This window comes from Tachypleus tridentatus, chromosome 2 (genome assembly GCF_004210375.1).
Source record: "Tachypleus tridentatus isolate NWPU-2018 chromosome 2, ASM421037v1, whole genome shotgun sequence".
Taxonomy (NCBI): domain Eukaryota; kingdom Metazoa; phylum Arthropoda; class Merostomata; order Xiphosura; family Limulidae; genus Tachypleus; species Tachypleus tridentatus.
In genome coordinates, this window is record NC_134826.1 from 91,948,633 (window position 1) to 91,965,113 (window position 16,481).

At 33.1% G+C, this 16,481-nt stretch overlaps 1 protein-coding gene across 5 annotated transcripts in view; it reads left to right on the forward strand.

Annotated features, from left to right (window-relative positions):
• Positions 1–15,722, forward strand: part of LOC143244534 (rRNA methyltransferase 3, mitochondrial-like) — a 32,535-nt gene extending 16,813 nt beyond the window's left edge. For 3 of the 5 annotated variants that reach the window (XM_076489388.1, XM_076489390.1, XM_076489389.1), the window contains 3 exons: positions 1,869–2,104; positions 12,422–12,580; positions 14,601–15,722. In XM_076489388.1, the coding sequence (XP_076345503.1) occupies positions 1,869–2,104; positions 12,422–12,580; positions 14,601–15,154 (949 nt within the window). In that variant the 3' untranslated portion in view covers positions 15,155–15,722. Of the gene's footprint in view, positions 1–1,004; positions 1,447–1,868; positions 2,105–12,421; positions 12,581–14,600 lie in introns of those variants that run through there. The other 2 variants (XM_076489387.1, XM_076489386.1) reach the window with 2 other exon arrangements.
• The last annotated feature ends 759 nt before the right edge of the window (positions 15,723–16,481 follow it).

Below are 16,481 nucleotides of genomic sequence, written 5' to 3' on the forward strand. Positions count from 1 at the left end.
ACGTTTGATTTCACATTTGAACTTCTGTATCAGTAAACTTTTATTTCTAATAATCAAAGAAAGCTATTTCAATTTTTGAGTCACTATTGTTAACTTTTGTTATGCAGTACTGCTAAAACCAGATAAATGCTACAGCAAAAGGTTTATATTACGAAGAGATTAAAATGTCGTAAGACAACAGCCAATTTTTTAAGTTTGTTTTTGATATTATTTGTTTTATAGTTTTTATAGCCTTTGTAGAAAACAATGTGCGAACATAAATCAGAGTCTTAACATAATCATCGACAAAATTAAAAAGTATAAGAATTTCATAAAGTGTGCATCATTCTATTTACACAAATATGGCTGAACATCAAATCTGCTGTACTTATAAGTCTGTACCTGTTCTCTTGTTTGTTCATCAAATTTACTACAAATCATGTTGTTGTTGCTTTTTTAACATAAATATGCAGTTTTTTCTTCATTGCACTTCTTCTTGTAGTTGTATTTAAGTACATATTACACTAATGCCTATAAATTTTCGTTCATACTAATTAAAACTGTATTTCGTTAATACTATTTTCATACTAGTAAGAGTTTAAGTACACTCTCACATCTAAATATTGTAATAAAAAACAGCAATTTATGAAACAATGAAAGATCTGTGATGTGTTTGAGATGAAAACTCATTTAAAGTAAATGAATTTCTTTCTTATAGTAGCAGACTAAACCCAGTAGATTATGGTGTAATCACTCATTACCTCTTGTCCTTCTATTGCAAAAATCTCGAAAGTGTTTATTTCCTTGGACAAATTTCACTGAAAATCTATATGAATATATTTTTCTTTTTGTCTCTTGATTTATCTTTTATTGTTTATTGTTCACTCTTTTTCGCAAACGTTTTACGAAAAAGTAGTAATACTACTTTGCATTTTTTTTTGCTTAAAATATTTAGGATAAATAATTGTTATGTAATAAGTATTAAAATACTTCTTTGTGATTTAATTTTATGTTAGTGAATCCACAGGCAGATGTCACTATAATCTCTAAGACAAAAAATCTGTTTAATTTCGGAGCATTGGTACAAATATGTTACGTTATGGATGTAAATTATTGATTCCAAATCGTAGAATACCGCCAGAAGTTAAGATATTTATTAGATTCTATAAAAAAGGTCTGCGAAGAAAACCTATACGGGTTAGTTCGCAAGGAAATCAAGGTGAAAGCTCGGTTGTGGAAAGTGTGAATGCATCGTATTCCATTTTTTTTGCCATCTAAACAGAGAAAGAATATTAATAACGGCATTAACATTAACCTCAAGAATAATATAGATAGGTCTGGCTTCAGTTATTCTCGGAGTATGTTATCAGAAGAAACGAACTCGAAACGTTATGTGAAGGAAGCCGAACTTAGAGATGTGCCTCGCTATGAGTATGAGATACTTCAAAATAATGACCCGCGTTTTACGTAAGATTTTATCATATAATTGAAATATTATTTTTAGCAATACAACCGCTGTTTTAATTTTTATTGGCTGTTTAATTATTTTACTGATAATTTGTACATGTTAGTTTTTGTGCTTACTGTTGTCATTGAACTATCCATCGGTATTGATTCTAAAGTACAGTTGTTCAAAAACAATACATATAGGCTTTTAAGCAGTAGAATAGCGACAATACAATAACATTGTTGTAATTGTAATAACTATATCACAGATATAGTTTTATAGTATAATTTGATCCGAAATTTAGTTTTGAGTATGAAGTCACTAAACAGAGTTGATCGTTTTTTTAATTAGTAACAACGTAAAAATAAGTTTGCAAGTACGTTTTATTTAGTTATTAATTTTATAAATTTGTCCATTTATAGTATTATATTGTATGTTATAGGACAGTAATGACTCTATTGAAATCTCGCAAAAAAAGGGAAAAAATTCTCTTAGAAGGTAGGAGACTCATTAGTGATGCTATATCAGCTGGTATTCACCCAGAATCAATCTTCTTCAGTCAAGAACAGAATCTTTGTGAAATTCCTCTTGAGGAAGCTGTCAACGTGCAACTCTTTAAGGTATTTTATAAACAGCTGAACTTGTGGTCTGACCTTACAACCTCTCCGGGAGTAATGGGTAAGCTGTGTACTATGATATTTTTTTTTATAAAAAGCTCAGTTTATGCTTTATAAACAGTCCAGTCTGTGGCCTGGCTTTACTGTAACCTCTCTAGGAGTAATAGGCAAGCTATACATTTTGAATTTTGTGTAATCCTTTTAGTGTAATTCAAAAGATTGCAGAATCAGTATTTGAAAAGAAAAACACAATTGAAGGAAAAATGTAATAATGGGATTATTATGTATGTTTGCATTTAGGAAATGAACCATGTAAATAAGGCTATATGTAGAATTTTGGAATAAGAGCTAATTTAAACATGAAAACAAAAATGCTTACAAACTTTTAAAAGTATGATATGGAGCTAGGGGTTACAAATGTCTGAAAGTTTTAAAAACTTTATTTTCTCCTGATCACAACAAATCTTTCCTACTACAATTTTGTATTTAAGTATATGATGTAATATTTAAATGCATTTTCACATGCTTTTTATTATTTAAGCTTATTTCTGAATTTAATATTTTCATCAGAATGAGATCTCTAACTGATAACATACAGACTTGTTAATGCAGTAGTAACTTTCTGGTATGAAGTAATTTTTTAATGAATTAAAAGAAACTCAGAATATGATTTTAATATTGTAAAAATCATAAAAATTGTATTTTAAATTTAGGTTTCTTCATTTAATGGGAGTATATTATGTCATTCTCTCTTTTCTGGTATTAAAACCAATTTATTATTTAAGAACAGTTTTATATCAGAAAGAAAATTAATAGTGTGCTTACAAGTCTTTGTGTTATCAATTAGTAAAGATATCGGATACTGGGAAAAATATTGAATTCAGAAATAAGCTTAGTAGCAAGAAGTATGAAAAACGTGTTAGTTGTGAACTTATATATCGAAATATAGTAAGAAGGATTTGTTGTGCTCAGGGGAATATGACAAAATTTTTTAAGATTATAGGAAGTTTGGAATACATAACTGTTTTATAACAAGGGAATTTCACAATCAGTTATCACCTAGACTTTGGGAGCAGATTTCTTCTCAGAAATGACACACGAAACTATTAAAAATAGTACCCTAGTTTTTGTATTAATAATTTGTTCTCAAAGTGTTGTATATTTTAATGGAAAGACTTAAACAGTTGCTCTTAAATCTTGTTGGAGCATACAATGTAAAGGGTATTTCATTCAGATGATCAAAAATTGTCCCCCTCGGTATGGATTCCTGTGCGTGGTAAGGGGACCTACCAGGGAAGGTCCTGTTTTCCAGTTTACCTCCTCTGGGATCAAAACATCCACGTGTTTGCTGTCCCTGGCAACCCATGAAGGGGAGGAGAGGATCCTGGTAGTTGAGAGGTCCAACCCTAACACACTTGTAACTCTGTGTTCTCCAGTTACCACCCTCTCAAACATTAGAAGTGCATTAGACGTGTACAATAAATCCAAAATAGCATTATTTCTGCTAGGTTCTTTGACTGTTTGGTGAAGAAATGCATCTTGAACAGTTTGCAGAAACTTTTTTTTTTCTTGTGGTTAACTTTGAGTATGATATTGAAAAGAAACATTTTGACCTTTATCTGTGAAAGAAGTTCATGAGGGATTATATTTCAATATGAGTTACAAGAAAAGCATATTCACAACAATAACAAAACCAAACTTTATTCTGTCAAAATCATGTCCCTTCCCTTATTAGCATCAAGTAATGACCACTGCAAAAATACGATTTAGAAATTGTTCTAGGAACATTGCTTTGGTGTTGTTACCATTTTTTTTAATGTTGTGTGAAATTAATAACAAGAGTTAAAATTAATAATACTGTGGAATATGTAGAGGAAATACTAAGCCTGATTGCACAATAGAAGTGCAACACTTGAAGCAATTAAAAAGTTTGCAAATAATCCCAAACTCTATTTATGACTTTTACTAACATTTATAAAGATGATGAGAACTTTCCCAGTTAACACAAGCAGCTATAAAAGGACCTTTAGAAAGCTAAATATAGTAAAAAATCCTCTTAGAACCAATGTCGCATATAGGAGACTGAAGAGTCTAGCAATAATTAGCATGTATAGAGAGCATACTTTTCCACTGAACTTGATAATGTTGTTGACAGTTTCATTAATAAGTTTGCAAATACAAAGTTATCATTGGTTTAAAGTAAATCAGAAGGATTGTTCTGGTTGTTGTCTTATTGAGTTTATGTTTTCATCATTATTCATCAATCCACTTTTAGAGATATTTGCTATTATCTCCCACCAACAAACTTGCTAGATATGCTAAAATGGTCAAAAAACCTATAAATACAGATGGTTCAAAATCAGGTGACTCTAGGTTCTGCCATGGTTTGTTACAGTTCAGTTGTAGCACATAGAATCCCCTCTACAGTTCCTGTGTTCACTGCCAAATTGTATGCCATTTCTCTTGCCCTGAATCATATTGAAACTATGCAATATACCAAGTGTATGATCTATACTGATTCATTCAGCTGTCTAATAGCCCTGACATCATTCCATGTTAGTTACCATCCTATTCTTATCAATATCCAAAACAAACTGGCCCATCTGTCTCTGTCCAGATTTTTGGTTACCAGGCCATGTTGGTATTCATTGGAATTAGCTAGCTGACAGAGCAGCAAAGTCCATCTTATCTGGCTCTATCACCAATGACCCTGTTACATACATGGACTATGGACCAATTATCAAAACCTGACTGTACGCAGGTTGGCAGTTGACATGGAGAGGGCAACGAAATAATAAGCTTTTTCAAATCAAGCTTTCTTTAGCTCTTTGGCCATCTTGTTTCTGTAAATATTGAAGGGAGGAAGTTGTTTTGGCTCAGCTACACATTGGTCACAGTGTTTTAACTCACCACTTCCTTTTACCTGCAACTGATGCACCAGTGTGTGGTCTGTGTGGCACTCAGGTCACAATTGTACATATTTTATTATTGTGTTGTTATTACAACCAAGAACGATGATACCATTTTAAACATATTTTTACGGTGGGTTTGCCCTTGACATTAATTAGCCAATGTCATAGGTGATACTGGCTGCCTCACTCACGTTTTTATATTTTTAAGAGCCATTGGTTTTTTTTAACTTAAGGTTTTTATTGGACTATATACTGTTTTAGCATGATTTCTTTTACACATTTTAATTCTATTTTGACTTGAACTCAGGACTGGAAAGGCCAACTTCAGGTGAATAACAGCAAGTTTGAAATTAATGCTTCAGTCTTCCTGGCAGGTCTTAATTTTACCTATTTTATGTATTTTTACCTTCATTTCCATATACCATTATAGTATACTACATCTTGTTTGGCACAGATAGCCTAGTAGCTTTGAGCCAATAAACATGAAATACCTACCAACCCAGCAAAATTATGAGTGAGGAAGGAGCTTTTAATTCAGATATTGAGAATTTGATGAGGTATCAGAATGGAGGAATTACGTAGTAGTTGGTGAAGAAAAGATTGATTTGAATATAGTTATTGAGAAAGAGTTAGTGATTCTGTTATGCTAATCAGTAAATTAGGTTTACTGTCAGTTGAGGATATTTTTTAGTGTATTAGGTCCATAGTAGTTTCAGAGTTTATTTTAAAAAGTTAGTTTGTGAACATTGGTCTACAGCTTATGTCAAAGTAAAATATAGCCTGTAGTAAAAGGTCATTGAAGAAATAAATTAATTCCTCATCACTATGTGAACTGGAATTTTATTATTTCACCATATAATTCAAAAGAATCAACCTGATAATAACAGGTACAACACTTGTGTCATAAGTGGAATTATTTTAGTGGAAATAAAATAGAACTTTGACTAAACTTAAAAGTCCATTTCAGTTCTCAAACTACATCTATTCTGCCTAAATTTCCACTGAATCAGCAGAATGAGGAGTTCTTGTTCCAGGGCCTGTATTTGGTAGTGTGTGTGTTTTACTATTACTTAATTTTAAATACAAAGTACCATAATAAAATACCATTCTTCACTATTTATCAAGAACAATGTTTTAATTATGATACTGGAAAAGATAATCTAGTTATGAATAAAACAATCAATTTTATCTTCCTTTCTATAATAGCTTAAAAATTCAAATACTAAATAGTGATATACAAATTTGTAAACAAATAATTTAAAGCAACAAATATTTATTTCATTTATAACAGTTTTTAAATATAATAATGCTTAGAATTTGTAGGCATATTTATCCTTAACAATTCAATTTTAATTTCTTTATTTTCTCCCTACCTGAAAGTATCTATTATTATTATTCCTGCCTTGTAATCAATGCTCTTTAGTCTTCAGAATTTCCTATTAATACCCTGATTTTTGTTTTGTCACTATGTGAAATTTTGTAGCTGGTCCAATTCTTAGGTTTTTCTCATAGTTACTTGTTTCCCTAGTTGTGAATAAAAAGGAACTCCACTGTCTTGAAAAGTTATTCTACCTGCTAAAATAGTATTCTGATCTCAGAACTTTTATGTATTTGTTCTTTGAGTATCTTTAAACCCTTACTATTTGATTCCTTATCAGACACGACTAATTCATCAAAATAAATTGTACCTTGTTAAGTTAAAAAGAAGCATATACATAGTGACATCAGTATTACATCATTAATAACAACATAACAATCTAAGAACAGTTGAGAAAATTGGTAAAAGATTTTCATTGATGATAAAATGAAGTAATTTCCAATTTCTCATTAGCTAACAAAATCTAAATCAAATTAATACACTTTTGTGTTTTTCCAGGAAATTGTTTCAACCCAACCATCTCATAATCTTCAGATACTAGCCTTCCTTTATCATCCCTCAAAGTTCCTGTCCCTATTCTAAACTTTTTTTATTTAAAGTATTCTAATGTAATGTATTTAAAGAAATTCTTTATGCTAATATTTACATTTTCAGCCAACTTGTTCACATACTTCCTATTTGATGCCAAATTTCTTGTTTCACCGACTTTCTTAATACTCTATGATCTTCTAAGTCTCCTTCATGCCAATCATTAGAAGTTTCTTAAATTTATGATGCTTTAATTTTAATCTGTAAACTCTTTGTCAACCAGCCTGGTTTTTTTACTTGCAGCTACCCTTTACATTCTATAAGGAATACATTTACCTTGAATAGTTAAACATTTTTCATATCTGATCAGTGCCTCCAAATAACTCAGCTGTCCAATTAATTCTTGTTGCATCCCTTCAAAATTTGCTTTTTGAAATTTGGAACAAACATATTATTCCTTATCTCCATATGCTTAATGACAAACAACAACAATAATTAGACAGCTATCAGAGATTTTTTAAACAGGAATCGGTTTTTCCAATCTAGGAGATTAACTTAAATGGTAACCGATAGCTTTCTGAAATGTAAACTAATTCTTTAGACCTTGATTAGCGTTTGAACACGTTTCCACAACCTGTTATACTTTTAAAAACAAACTGTCCCTCTCCTCAATTTAATCCATATAGCTAATGTAATGTGTATAACAACACCAAAAGTTTGCATACGCACTGTTGTTTATAGGAAGGGGAGGAAGAGGATCCTGGTAGTTGAGGGGTCCAACCATAACACACCACTTTGGCCTTGAATTCCTGTAGACAGGCAGAAAATATTTCTGAAACCTGCTGATACAGTTACCTTTCTGTGGTTTTCTTTGTAGAGAAATTACAGGCTGTGTGATGGATGAGTGCATGGAGGGGTGGCACTGTTGGTTGATCAGCATATGCCCACCCTGTTTTTGCCACTTGACACACCTTTGGAAGACATAGCCATCCGTGTTTCCTTGGGTCATACCATCACTGTTTGTTCTCTCTACCTGTCCCCTGGTGAGACATATTGATGCTCTCATTGAACAGTTGCTGTCTCCCTTTTTCATCCTGGGGAACTTTAATGGGCATCATCCTTTCTGGGGAAGTGCTGATATTGATAGGAGGGATTGCTCTGTAGAGCATATGTTCTCTGATCATAACCTTTCTCTTTTCAATACTGGTTCTTCTACTTGTTTTTATGTGCCTCATCAGTTCTTTACTGCTATTGATATCTCTATTTGCTCCCCTTCATTATTTTCCCATTTTTCACGGAGGGTTGTCAATAATTCACAAGGCAGTGATCATTTTCCTATAATCTTGAGAGAGACTGGCCGTGGTTGATGCCACCCAAACCCCGGTAGAAGCTGGATCAGACAAACTGGCCCTCTTTCCCAGCTCTCGCAGAAGTTGATCCTGCCATTGCCTGTAAGCCATCAATAGACGACTGTGTGGCAGCAGTAACTGACTGTATTATATAAGCGGCTGCTCAATCTATTCCTAAAACCACAACACGTTTTCCCCTATATCCTCGTCCAAGGTGGAAACTTGCATGCCACATGACACGGAAGGCTCAAAAACGAGCCTGGGGTAGTTTCTGTAGATATCCCACACTCTTGAACCAAATCGCTTTTCAGTGGGCCAGTGCACATGCTCGATGGGTAAGACGTCAAAGCCAGAAGGAATCTTGGATAAAGTTCACAACCAGCATATAATCTACCACCAGTTCCAAAGTTATATGCAATAAGATTTGAAAGGTCAGTGGGTAATATAACTCTGTCCCCCTCTTGATCTTGCTCTCTAATGGCCATGAAGTGGCTGATACCCAGAGCATCACCGATATTCTAGGTGAAAGCTTTTGCCAGGTATCTTAGCACATCTGCTTCTTTTTCCGCCTTCTTAGCCATCAAGACTCGGGCAGAGCAATCATCTCTTTCAAGCTGATTGTCCCTATGACTATAATAATCTCTTTACACTGGTGGAACTGAAACTGGTCCTTCATCGGTCTGGCAGTACATTGGTTGGACCTGATGACATACACTATGAGATGCTGTGCCATCTATCTCCTGCTTCTCTTGCTATCCTTCTGTGTTTCTCCTGATGCTTGGTGCCAGGCTATTGTCCTACCTTTCTCCAAGCCTGGGAAGGATCCCAAGATTCCTACAAACTACCATACAAATGCTTTGACGAGCTGTCTCTGTAAGACCTTAGAGAGGATGGTTAATGTTTGTCTTGTTTGGTTCCTCGAATCAAACAACCTCCTTTCGCTCACCCAGCATGCATTCCGACGACAGCTCTCCACCATGGACCACCTGATTCAACTTGAAACGTCAATCAGAGAAGCCTTTCTCAAACGACAACATCTTGTATCAATATTCTCTGAGGTATGGCATCTTGCGAGATCTCCAGATATATAGGTTACATGGCCGTTTGCTCATTTTTATTAAAAAATTTTTGATAAACAGGATATTCCAAGTTTGTATTTGACAATTTCCCATTCTTTTCTACAGGAACTTGGAATTGAAACCTCAGGGCTGTGTTCTGAGTCTCACACTTTTCAGTATAAAAATTAATGCCATCACTGAACAACTCCTTCTCACTGTTGCAAACGGGCTCTATGTCGACAACTTTCACATCTCATGTCAGTTGTTTAACTTCTCTCTCTTTAAAACCGTTTGCATGCATTTTTGCTGCTAATGGGGTATTCACCCTGATCCTGAACTGTGTTGGTGAAATTGTGCTGCCTGTGATCCCTGAGGCAAAGTTCTTGGGGCTTATCTTTGACATAAGCTGACTTTTATACCACACACCAAGCAACTATGGGTCAAATGTACAAGAGCACTGAACATCCTTTGTGTCATCTCTTCTACCACTTGGGGAGCAGATTGATGTTCTGTGTTAAAGATATATCATGCTCTTATTTGATCAAAACTCAACTATCGATCTCTGGTCTGTAGCTCTGCCAAGACCTTGGCCTTAAAGATGTACCCTGTTCATCAAGGACTTTGGCTTTCTGCACTTCCCCAGTTCATAGCTTATACATAGTCTCATGAACCTCTTCTACTCCTTCTCCATTTGCAACTGTCTTTACTATATGCTTCGAAACTTCGATCCTTACCAGAGCATCCCACCTGGGGTTGTCATTTCCTTCCTTGGTGGGCCATGCTTTTTCAGAACAGACAATGTGCCATTGTTCCTTTTGGCCTTCATATCCAGATGCATTTGGATGAATTGGGTCTGTCCTTGGATAACATTGCTGTATCCACTGGTCAGCCCATCCCACCATGGCTTCTTACAGTCACCAAATGTGACCTATGTTTAAGTTATCTGAGAAAAGTAGACACTCCCGATTGGAAATACTGTCTGCTATTTGCTGAACATCTTTTGAACAATCCTTCCATTCCTACTTACACAGATGGTTGGAAATCAGGTGACTGTGTGGGCTCTGCCATGGTTTGTTGTGGTTCGGTGGTTATGCGCAGAATCCCTTCTACTGCTGAACTGTATGGCATTACTCTTGTCCTGGATCACGTAGAAGCTAAGCAGTAGTCAAACTGCACTATTTATACTAACTTGCTTAGTTCTCTACTGGCCTTGGAATTGCTTCACATTGGTTCACACCCTGACCTTGCTGATATTCAAAACCGACTGGCTCATTTCTCTTTAACATCTACTTCTATGCAGTTTTTCTTGTTACCGGACTACGTTGGTATTTGCAGGAACGAGCTCGCCGACACCACAGCTAAGTCTATATGCTCTGGCACTATCACCAATGAGCCTGTTCCATACATGGACTATGGTCCTGTATTAAAGGCTCAGCTCTGTGCCAGCTGGCAGTTGACGTGGAGTGAGCAATGCGAAAACAAGCTTTTCCAAATAAATCCCTATACTGGACTTTGGCCATCTTGCTTCCGTAAGGATCAGAAAGAGGAAGTTGTTCCAACTAGACTACGCATTGGTCACAGCTTTTTAACTCATTGTTTTCTTTTATCTGGAACTGATGCACCAGTGTGTAGTTTGTGTAACACTTAGATCGCAATAAGCTACATTTTACTTTCTTGTCATCCTTATGACTCAATGACGACACCATTTCAAACATGTTCTGTCCCAAGGTTTGTCCATAACGTTAAACAGAGTTATTGGTGATGGTGACACTGTCCACCTTGGTAATGTTTCTAGTTTTTTAAAGGCCATTTATCTTTTTAATGCCATTTAAGTTTTTTAATTTATACATTACACCTTTTTTTAATGTGGCTCCCTTTTAAAAATCACAGTTCATCTAGTTCAATTTGAAATTAGAAACTGGCTGTAACATAAATAACTTGAAACCAGGACTGGAAAGGACAACTTCAGGTGACTGATGGTGGTTTTTGTACTTACCTGTTAGTCTTCCAGACGAGTTATGATAAATAGTTACGCTATAGAAAGTCCTTTAGAACTTGATTTACTGTAGTTTCTCTTTTATGTTGTAGACTAGATGTAAACATTGGTTTTATGCTATTTATGTTTTGTTTTACGTTAATTTCCTTTTATGAATTTTACTTAATTTACTTTTAACTTTTTATGGGATGTTTGGTGCAGATAGCCTAGCTGCTTTTTGCGATAAAACACTTAATCAACAAACCAATCAAAATTGTAAGAAATTTGGTTGTATTTCCCACAGGAAATTTTGTTCAGGTTTTAGACTGATGGTGTTAGGACTTACTTAAACAGGTTAACTAGTGAACTTGAGTGTCAGGCACATCAATGGAAAACCACGTATTTAAAGGTAAAAAAGTTCAAAAAACTTTATGAGACCAGAAGAAACACAGGAAATGTTAATTATTTTATATTGGCAAGATAATGTGTGTAATTTGCATATCATACAGTATCAAATACAAATTAGATTTCCAGAAATTGACTTCCTTGGCACCTGGGCTTAGATCTATATTTAAAATCATTTTATGTTTAATAATTTCAAGAACTTCTACATTTTTAGTTTAACTTTTATTGGTATTTTGAACTTTATTCCATTCAGTGTACTGCCAAGTCACTAGTTTTTAATTTTTTTATGTCATTTTCGTGCTTGAATGTTCTGATCTATTTTATGAGATATACAATCTGTGGTTTCAGCTTCAATATTTGCTATCTTATAATGTGATGCATCCTCAAAATATGTTGCTTCAACTTCATTTTGTATTAGTGTTTGCAATTTTTATAATCTCAATTTTACAGTTAATCATTGGGAAAAAGTCTTACCAGCTGTTCAGCCTGAAAGATTTAATATTACATTGTACTTAGTTTTTGTTAATATTCTTTTCTCTAATACCTGATCCAAAGTCTGTCATTTCTTGGTCAGAATGTACTTATTTTACTTATCTTTTGTGATAGTACTTATAATCATTAGCAATATTTTCTGTAATACCAAATCAGTGGCATCTGTCGTTTTGTGGTTACAATGCACTTATTTTACGTATTATAACTTTGATTATAGTACTTAAAATAGTAATATTCCTCCTTCTAATACAAATCAATCTTTCAAAATCTATTTAATATAGGTGTTTTTAAAATGCCAGATTTGAGTCAGCTGCCCCTTCTCAGTGAGTGTGTCCTACCTGTAACTGTCATTTGTGATAATATCAGGGAACCAGGAAATATGGGTTCACTTTTAAGATGTGCAGCAGCTGCAGGATGCCACAAAGTTATTCTGACTAAAGGTGAGAACACATTACAGGCCAAATTTTATTTCTTTTTAAGAGTTGTGTGTAATATGTCTATATCTTTATCTATATAATAAAAGTTATCTCCTGTTTGGAATGCTCCTTTTGTGGGCAATGCTTAACTATCTTTTGGTTAAAATTGTTATTTGGTTACTAAAACTGAGTGTAGCAGTGGTTATAATGGTTAGTTATCATGTGGAAATCTCACATTCAAATTCCAGTCAGTTGGGAATTTCATATTAATGCTTTTTATTATTTCTGATTATTAAAAAGAATATGAATATAGTTTTAAATTAAATGTGGGATAATGTCATATTACATAATAGATACAGCAACTGCATGTCTCAAAAACAACTTGAATATCTTTTCAAACAAAAGCCAGCACATTATTATTGTTTTTCAAGTTAGGGAAGATTTTTTTTTAAAATTTAGTCAAAAATTTTATAAGTAATTTTTATAAAAAGTTGTACATCCATGCATTTTCCCTTCACTTTCAAATTCTTTGCCTTTGTCAGTACAATTTATAAATCACAGAATGAGACATTTGACTATATACTGATGTTTCTTCCACAGCAAGTTTTCTTGCATCATTCAATCTGTAGGCCTTTATCAAGAAGCAGATTTGAGCAGAAAAATATGCATAAATTTAACCAAGAATCGCTTACTACTGGCTACAACTTAACATACACAGAAGATGTTTAAGACAATAGAAAATAGTTAGACAATCTGTGTACATATGTTATTACCATGACATAATACATTTTATAGCAAACTTATTCATAAAGCATTTATTTAGATTTAATTTTCAAGAGAAAAATTAATTGGCATTTACCATCATATGATGGACATTTAATGTATTTGGTTGTCTGATGTATCAAGTTGTGAAGAACTGACTAAACTAATTTACATGAAATATGAGGGAACCCTACAAAGATTGAGCTTGATAAGCATTTGTACAAAGGGTTAAGAAGTTTGAGAGCCATTCCAGTGTTATCCTTTTTAATTCCATGAATGGGAAGTGAAATGAGTAAAGATGTTAGTAGTGAAATATGTCAAAGAAATTTAAGGAAAGTGGAATTTAATGCAAAATATAACCTCAGTACATTTCCATGAAATGAACAATTTGTGTGATAGGGCTCAAAATAATTGATGAGGTTGGTCCATACCTCCCATAATTTTCAAAATTTTGGATTGGTGAATACCTTTTATTAATTTTTATACATGTATTTACTGTTCTGAATTAAATACCCTTTAATCCCTAGTGTATATCAAGATGAAAAAAATCAGTTAATTACTCTTTCATGATAGTCTACTTCATGCAGGTGAATACTGCTAAAGTTGTTTACCTTTCTGAAATTATGAAAAACTAATATTAATTACATTGTAAGTGTAGCATTATCAGTATATATTTTTAAATGTTCTATATACTCGTACGTACTTTGTAATTTTAAAAATATGAACTTTCAAGGGAGCCTGCAAATATTTCTTTTTTCTCTCATAGTTATATTCTCTCCACTTCGGTTTATAAGGCCTAAAGCACTTTTATGCTTTCTTGTTTAAGAACTTTAAATAATAAGTTTTTTTGATAGTTGTACATTAAAGGGAAGTATCTTGTAGCTCTGACAGATCCAACTTGGTTCCTGAATTCTGGTATTGAAACAAAAACTCTCTTGAGCTGCAACAAACTGGCAAACACAAGAAATGCTATTTGTACAAAAGTTTGGTTTAACACCTTTAATGTGCCATAAACAATTGCAGGAAAATTTTTGGATTCTAACATGATGTTTTGCTCTGTTTTTTAAATCTAAAAGAACTCCAGTTTCATCATCTTAGGTGTTTAACATCACATAACTGAGGTTTGTATATTAATGTTTTGCAACAAGATGGATTGGTTGTTTCTTCTTTTTTTTATATTAAAAAAAAAAGGAATTTACATAGAAGCTAGTGAAGAGAGCTTAATCAAAATGTGAAATTTAGTATTGCAAACAGTCTATAAGAATACTATTCCATGTGGCAGGGTGTGTTGACTTATGGGAGCCGAAGGTTTTACGATCAGCATGTGGAGCTCATTTCAGAGTACCAATTTTGAATAACATTTGCTGGGAAGTTTTAGAGAATTATTTTTCAGAGGATGCCATTATTTATCTTGCAGACAACTGCAGTGACCAAAAAATTATACCACAGGCAAAAAGCAATAAACCACAGAAACTGGAAAACAAAAACAATGAAGAATTTGTTATAGTAAATGGTGAAGGTAAGCAAGTGAAAGTAGATCTTTCATATAAATGTCAAGAAGTTCTAGAAGCTTACAGAAATGTGTCATTGCTTACTCAGTCGTATAGTGATACATTGTTTTCTCACTGTGAAACTGTGCTAATCATTGGAGGAGAGACTGAAGGACTAAGTTTAGAAGCCTTCAAACTTGCATGTAAGAGAGGTGGACGGAAATTAGTGATCCCCACTGAAAATGGAGTTGAAAGCTTAAATTCCTCAGTGGCTGCTGCTATCCTTTTATTTGAAATAAAACGTCAGTTGGCACTTTATCAAATAACAGAAAAACAAAGTATTTAATATTGAAATTTATAGCCAAAAGAGAAACATTAAATACTTTTATTAGGTTGTGTTGAAAACAAAAATTTTGTAGTTTCTTAGAATTGTTAACATCTTTGTTTTCATAGGAAGCTGTAAAATAACACTAATAAATGTCAGTATAATCTTGCAAATTACCTGACAGTTTGTTGATTGTATAGAAAGTGTTAAACTTGGTACTCTACAAATAATAAATGTATAATGGTTGAAGCTGGGTGATGAACTTGATATAACCAATTACCCACACGCATTGATTAGCATAATAAAAAATACTGTTTTACATTATTAGAACTATCCAAATAATAAAAATATTGTTAGTGATTTATCTTAATTCTCAAGGTTGTTCAGTTTAATCATGACTGACAAAAATTCCCAATTATTCCAACTACTCAAGTTTCATGTGAGAATAAATAATTAATTGAATGTAACTAATTAATGAGACCACTGACAGATTACTACATTCTTATCAATTGCTCAATTTTATAATGGCTTCTTTTTGTATTATGTACATTTCAACTCAAAAGACAAATAAAACCATACATAATATAAAGGTTTTTTATCATTCCAGCAGAAAGGGAAGATAAAATTAACTTTTCACATTTCTTTCTACACATTTAAGTTCTTTAAAAGTGTATAAACATATGTGGCATACGAAATAAAGTAAAAATTCTCAAAACATAACTTTTTCAACTTTATAAAACTAATACAGTAATTTGATATTAAGTTCAATACTGATGGGATCCAAATATTGCACATAGAATATAAAATTGGTATTGTTATAATAGTATGTGTAAAAACTGACAAAACATTGGGTGAAATTACTCACTTTCTACATATAATACACCCAGTAACAATCAGAGTGATTAAATACAATACTGATAATGTTTTTCTAACATATTATTGATGACCTTTAACCAAAAGAAAAGTTGGGACTCAGAAGCAAACTGGTGCATAAAGTTTAAAAAGTTTCTAAGGTTCTAGGCCCTCAGTAATTCTATGGTTATTGGAATTTGCAGGTGAAACATATTCTGTATAAATGTCATCATCTGTAAGTATTTTCTATCTCAGTGTGAATGTGTACATTATTAAATTAAGTACAAAACCTTTTGTTAATTCAAGTGTTCCCAAAAGCTTTGGGAAAAGCCTAATGTTCCAAAAATATCTGCCACGATACTGGAGTTTGCTTTATTCTTTTTGTTAAACTTTTCAAAGATTAGAAATCTTTAATTACAGGTAACAATAATGTAGGTCTCTGGAATGGTTACAAATTCACATCAAAATGTCACTGGCTTGTGCCCCTAGTATCATA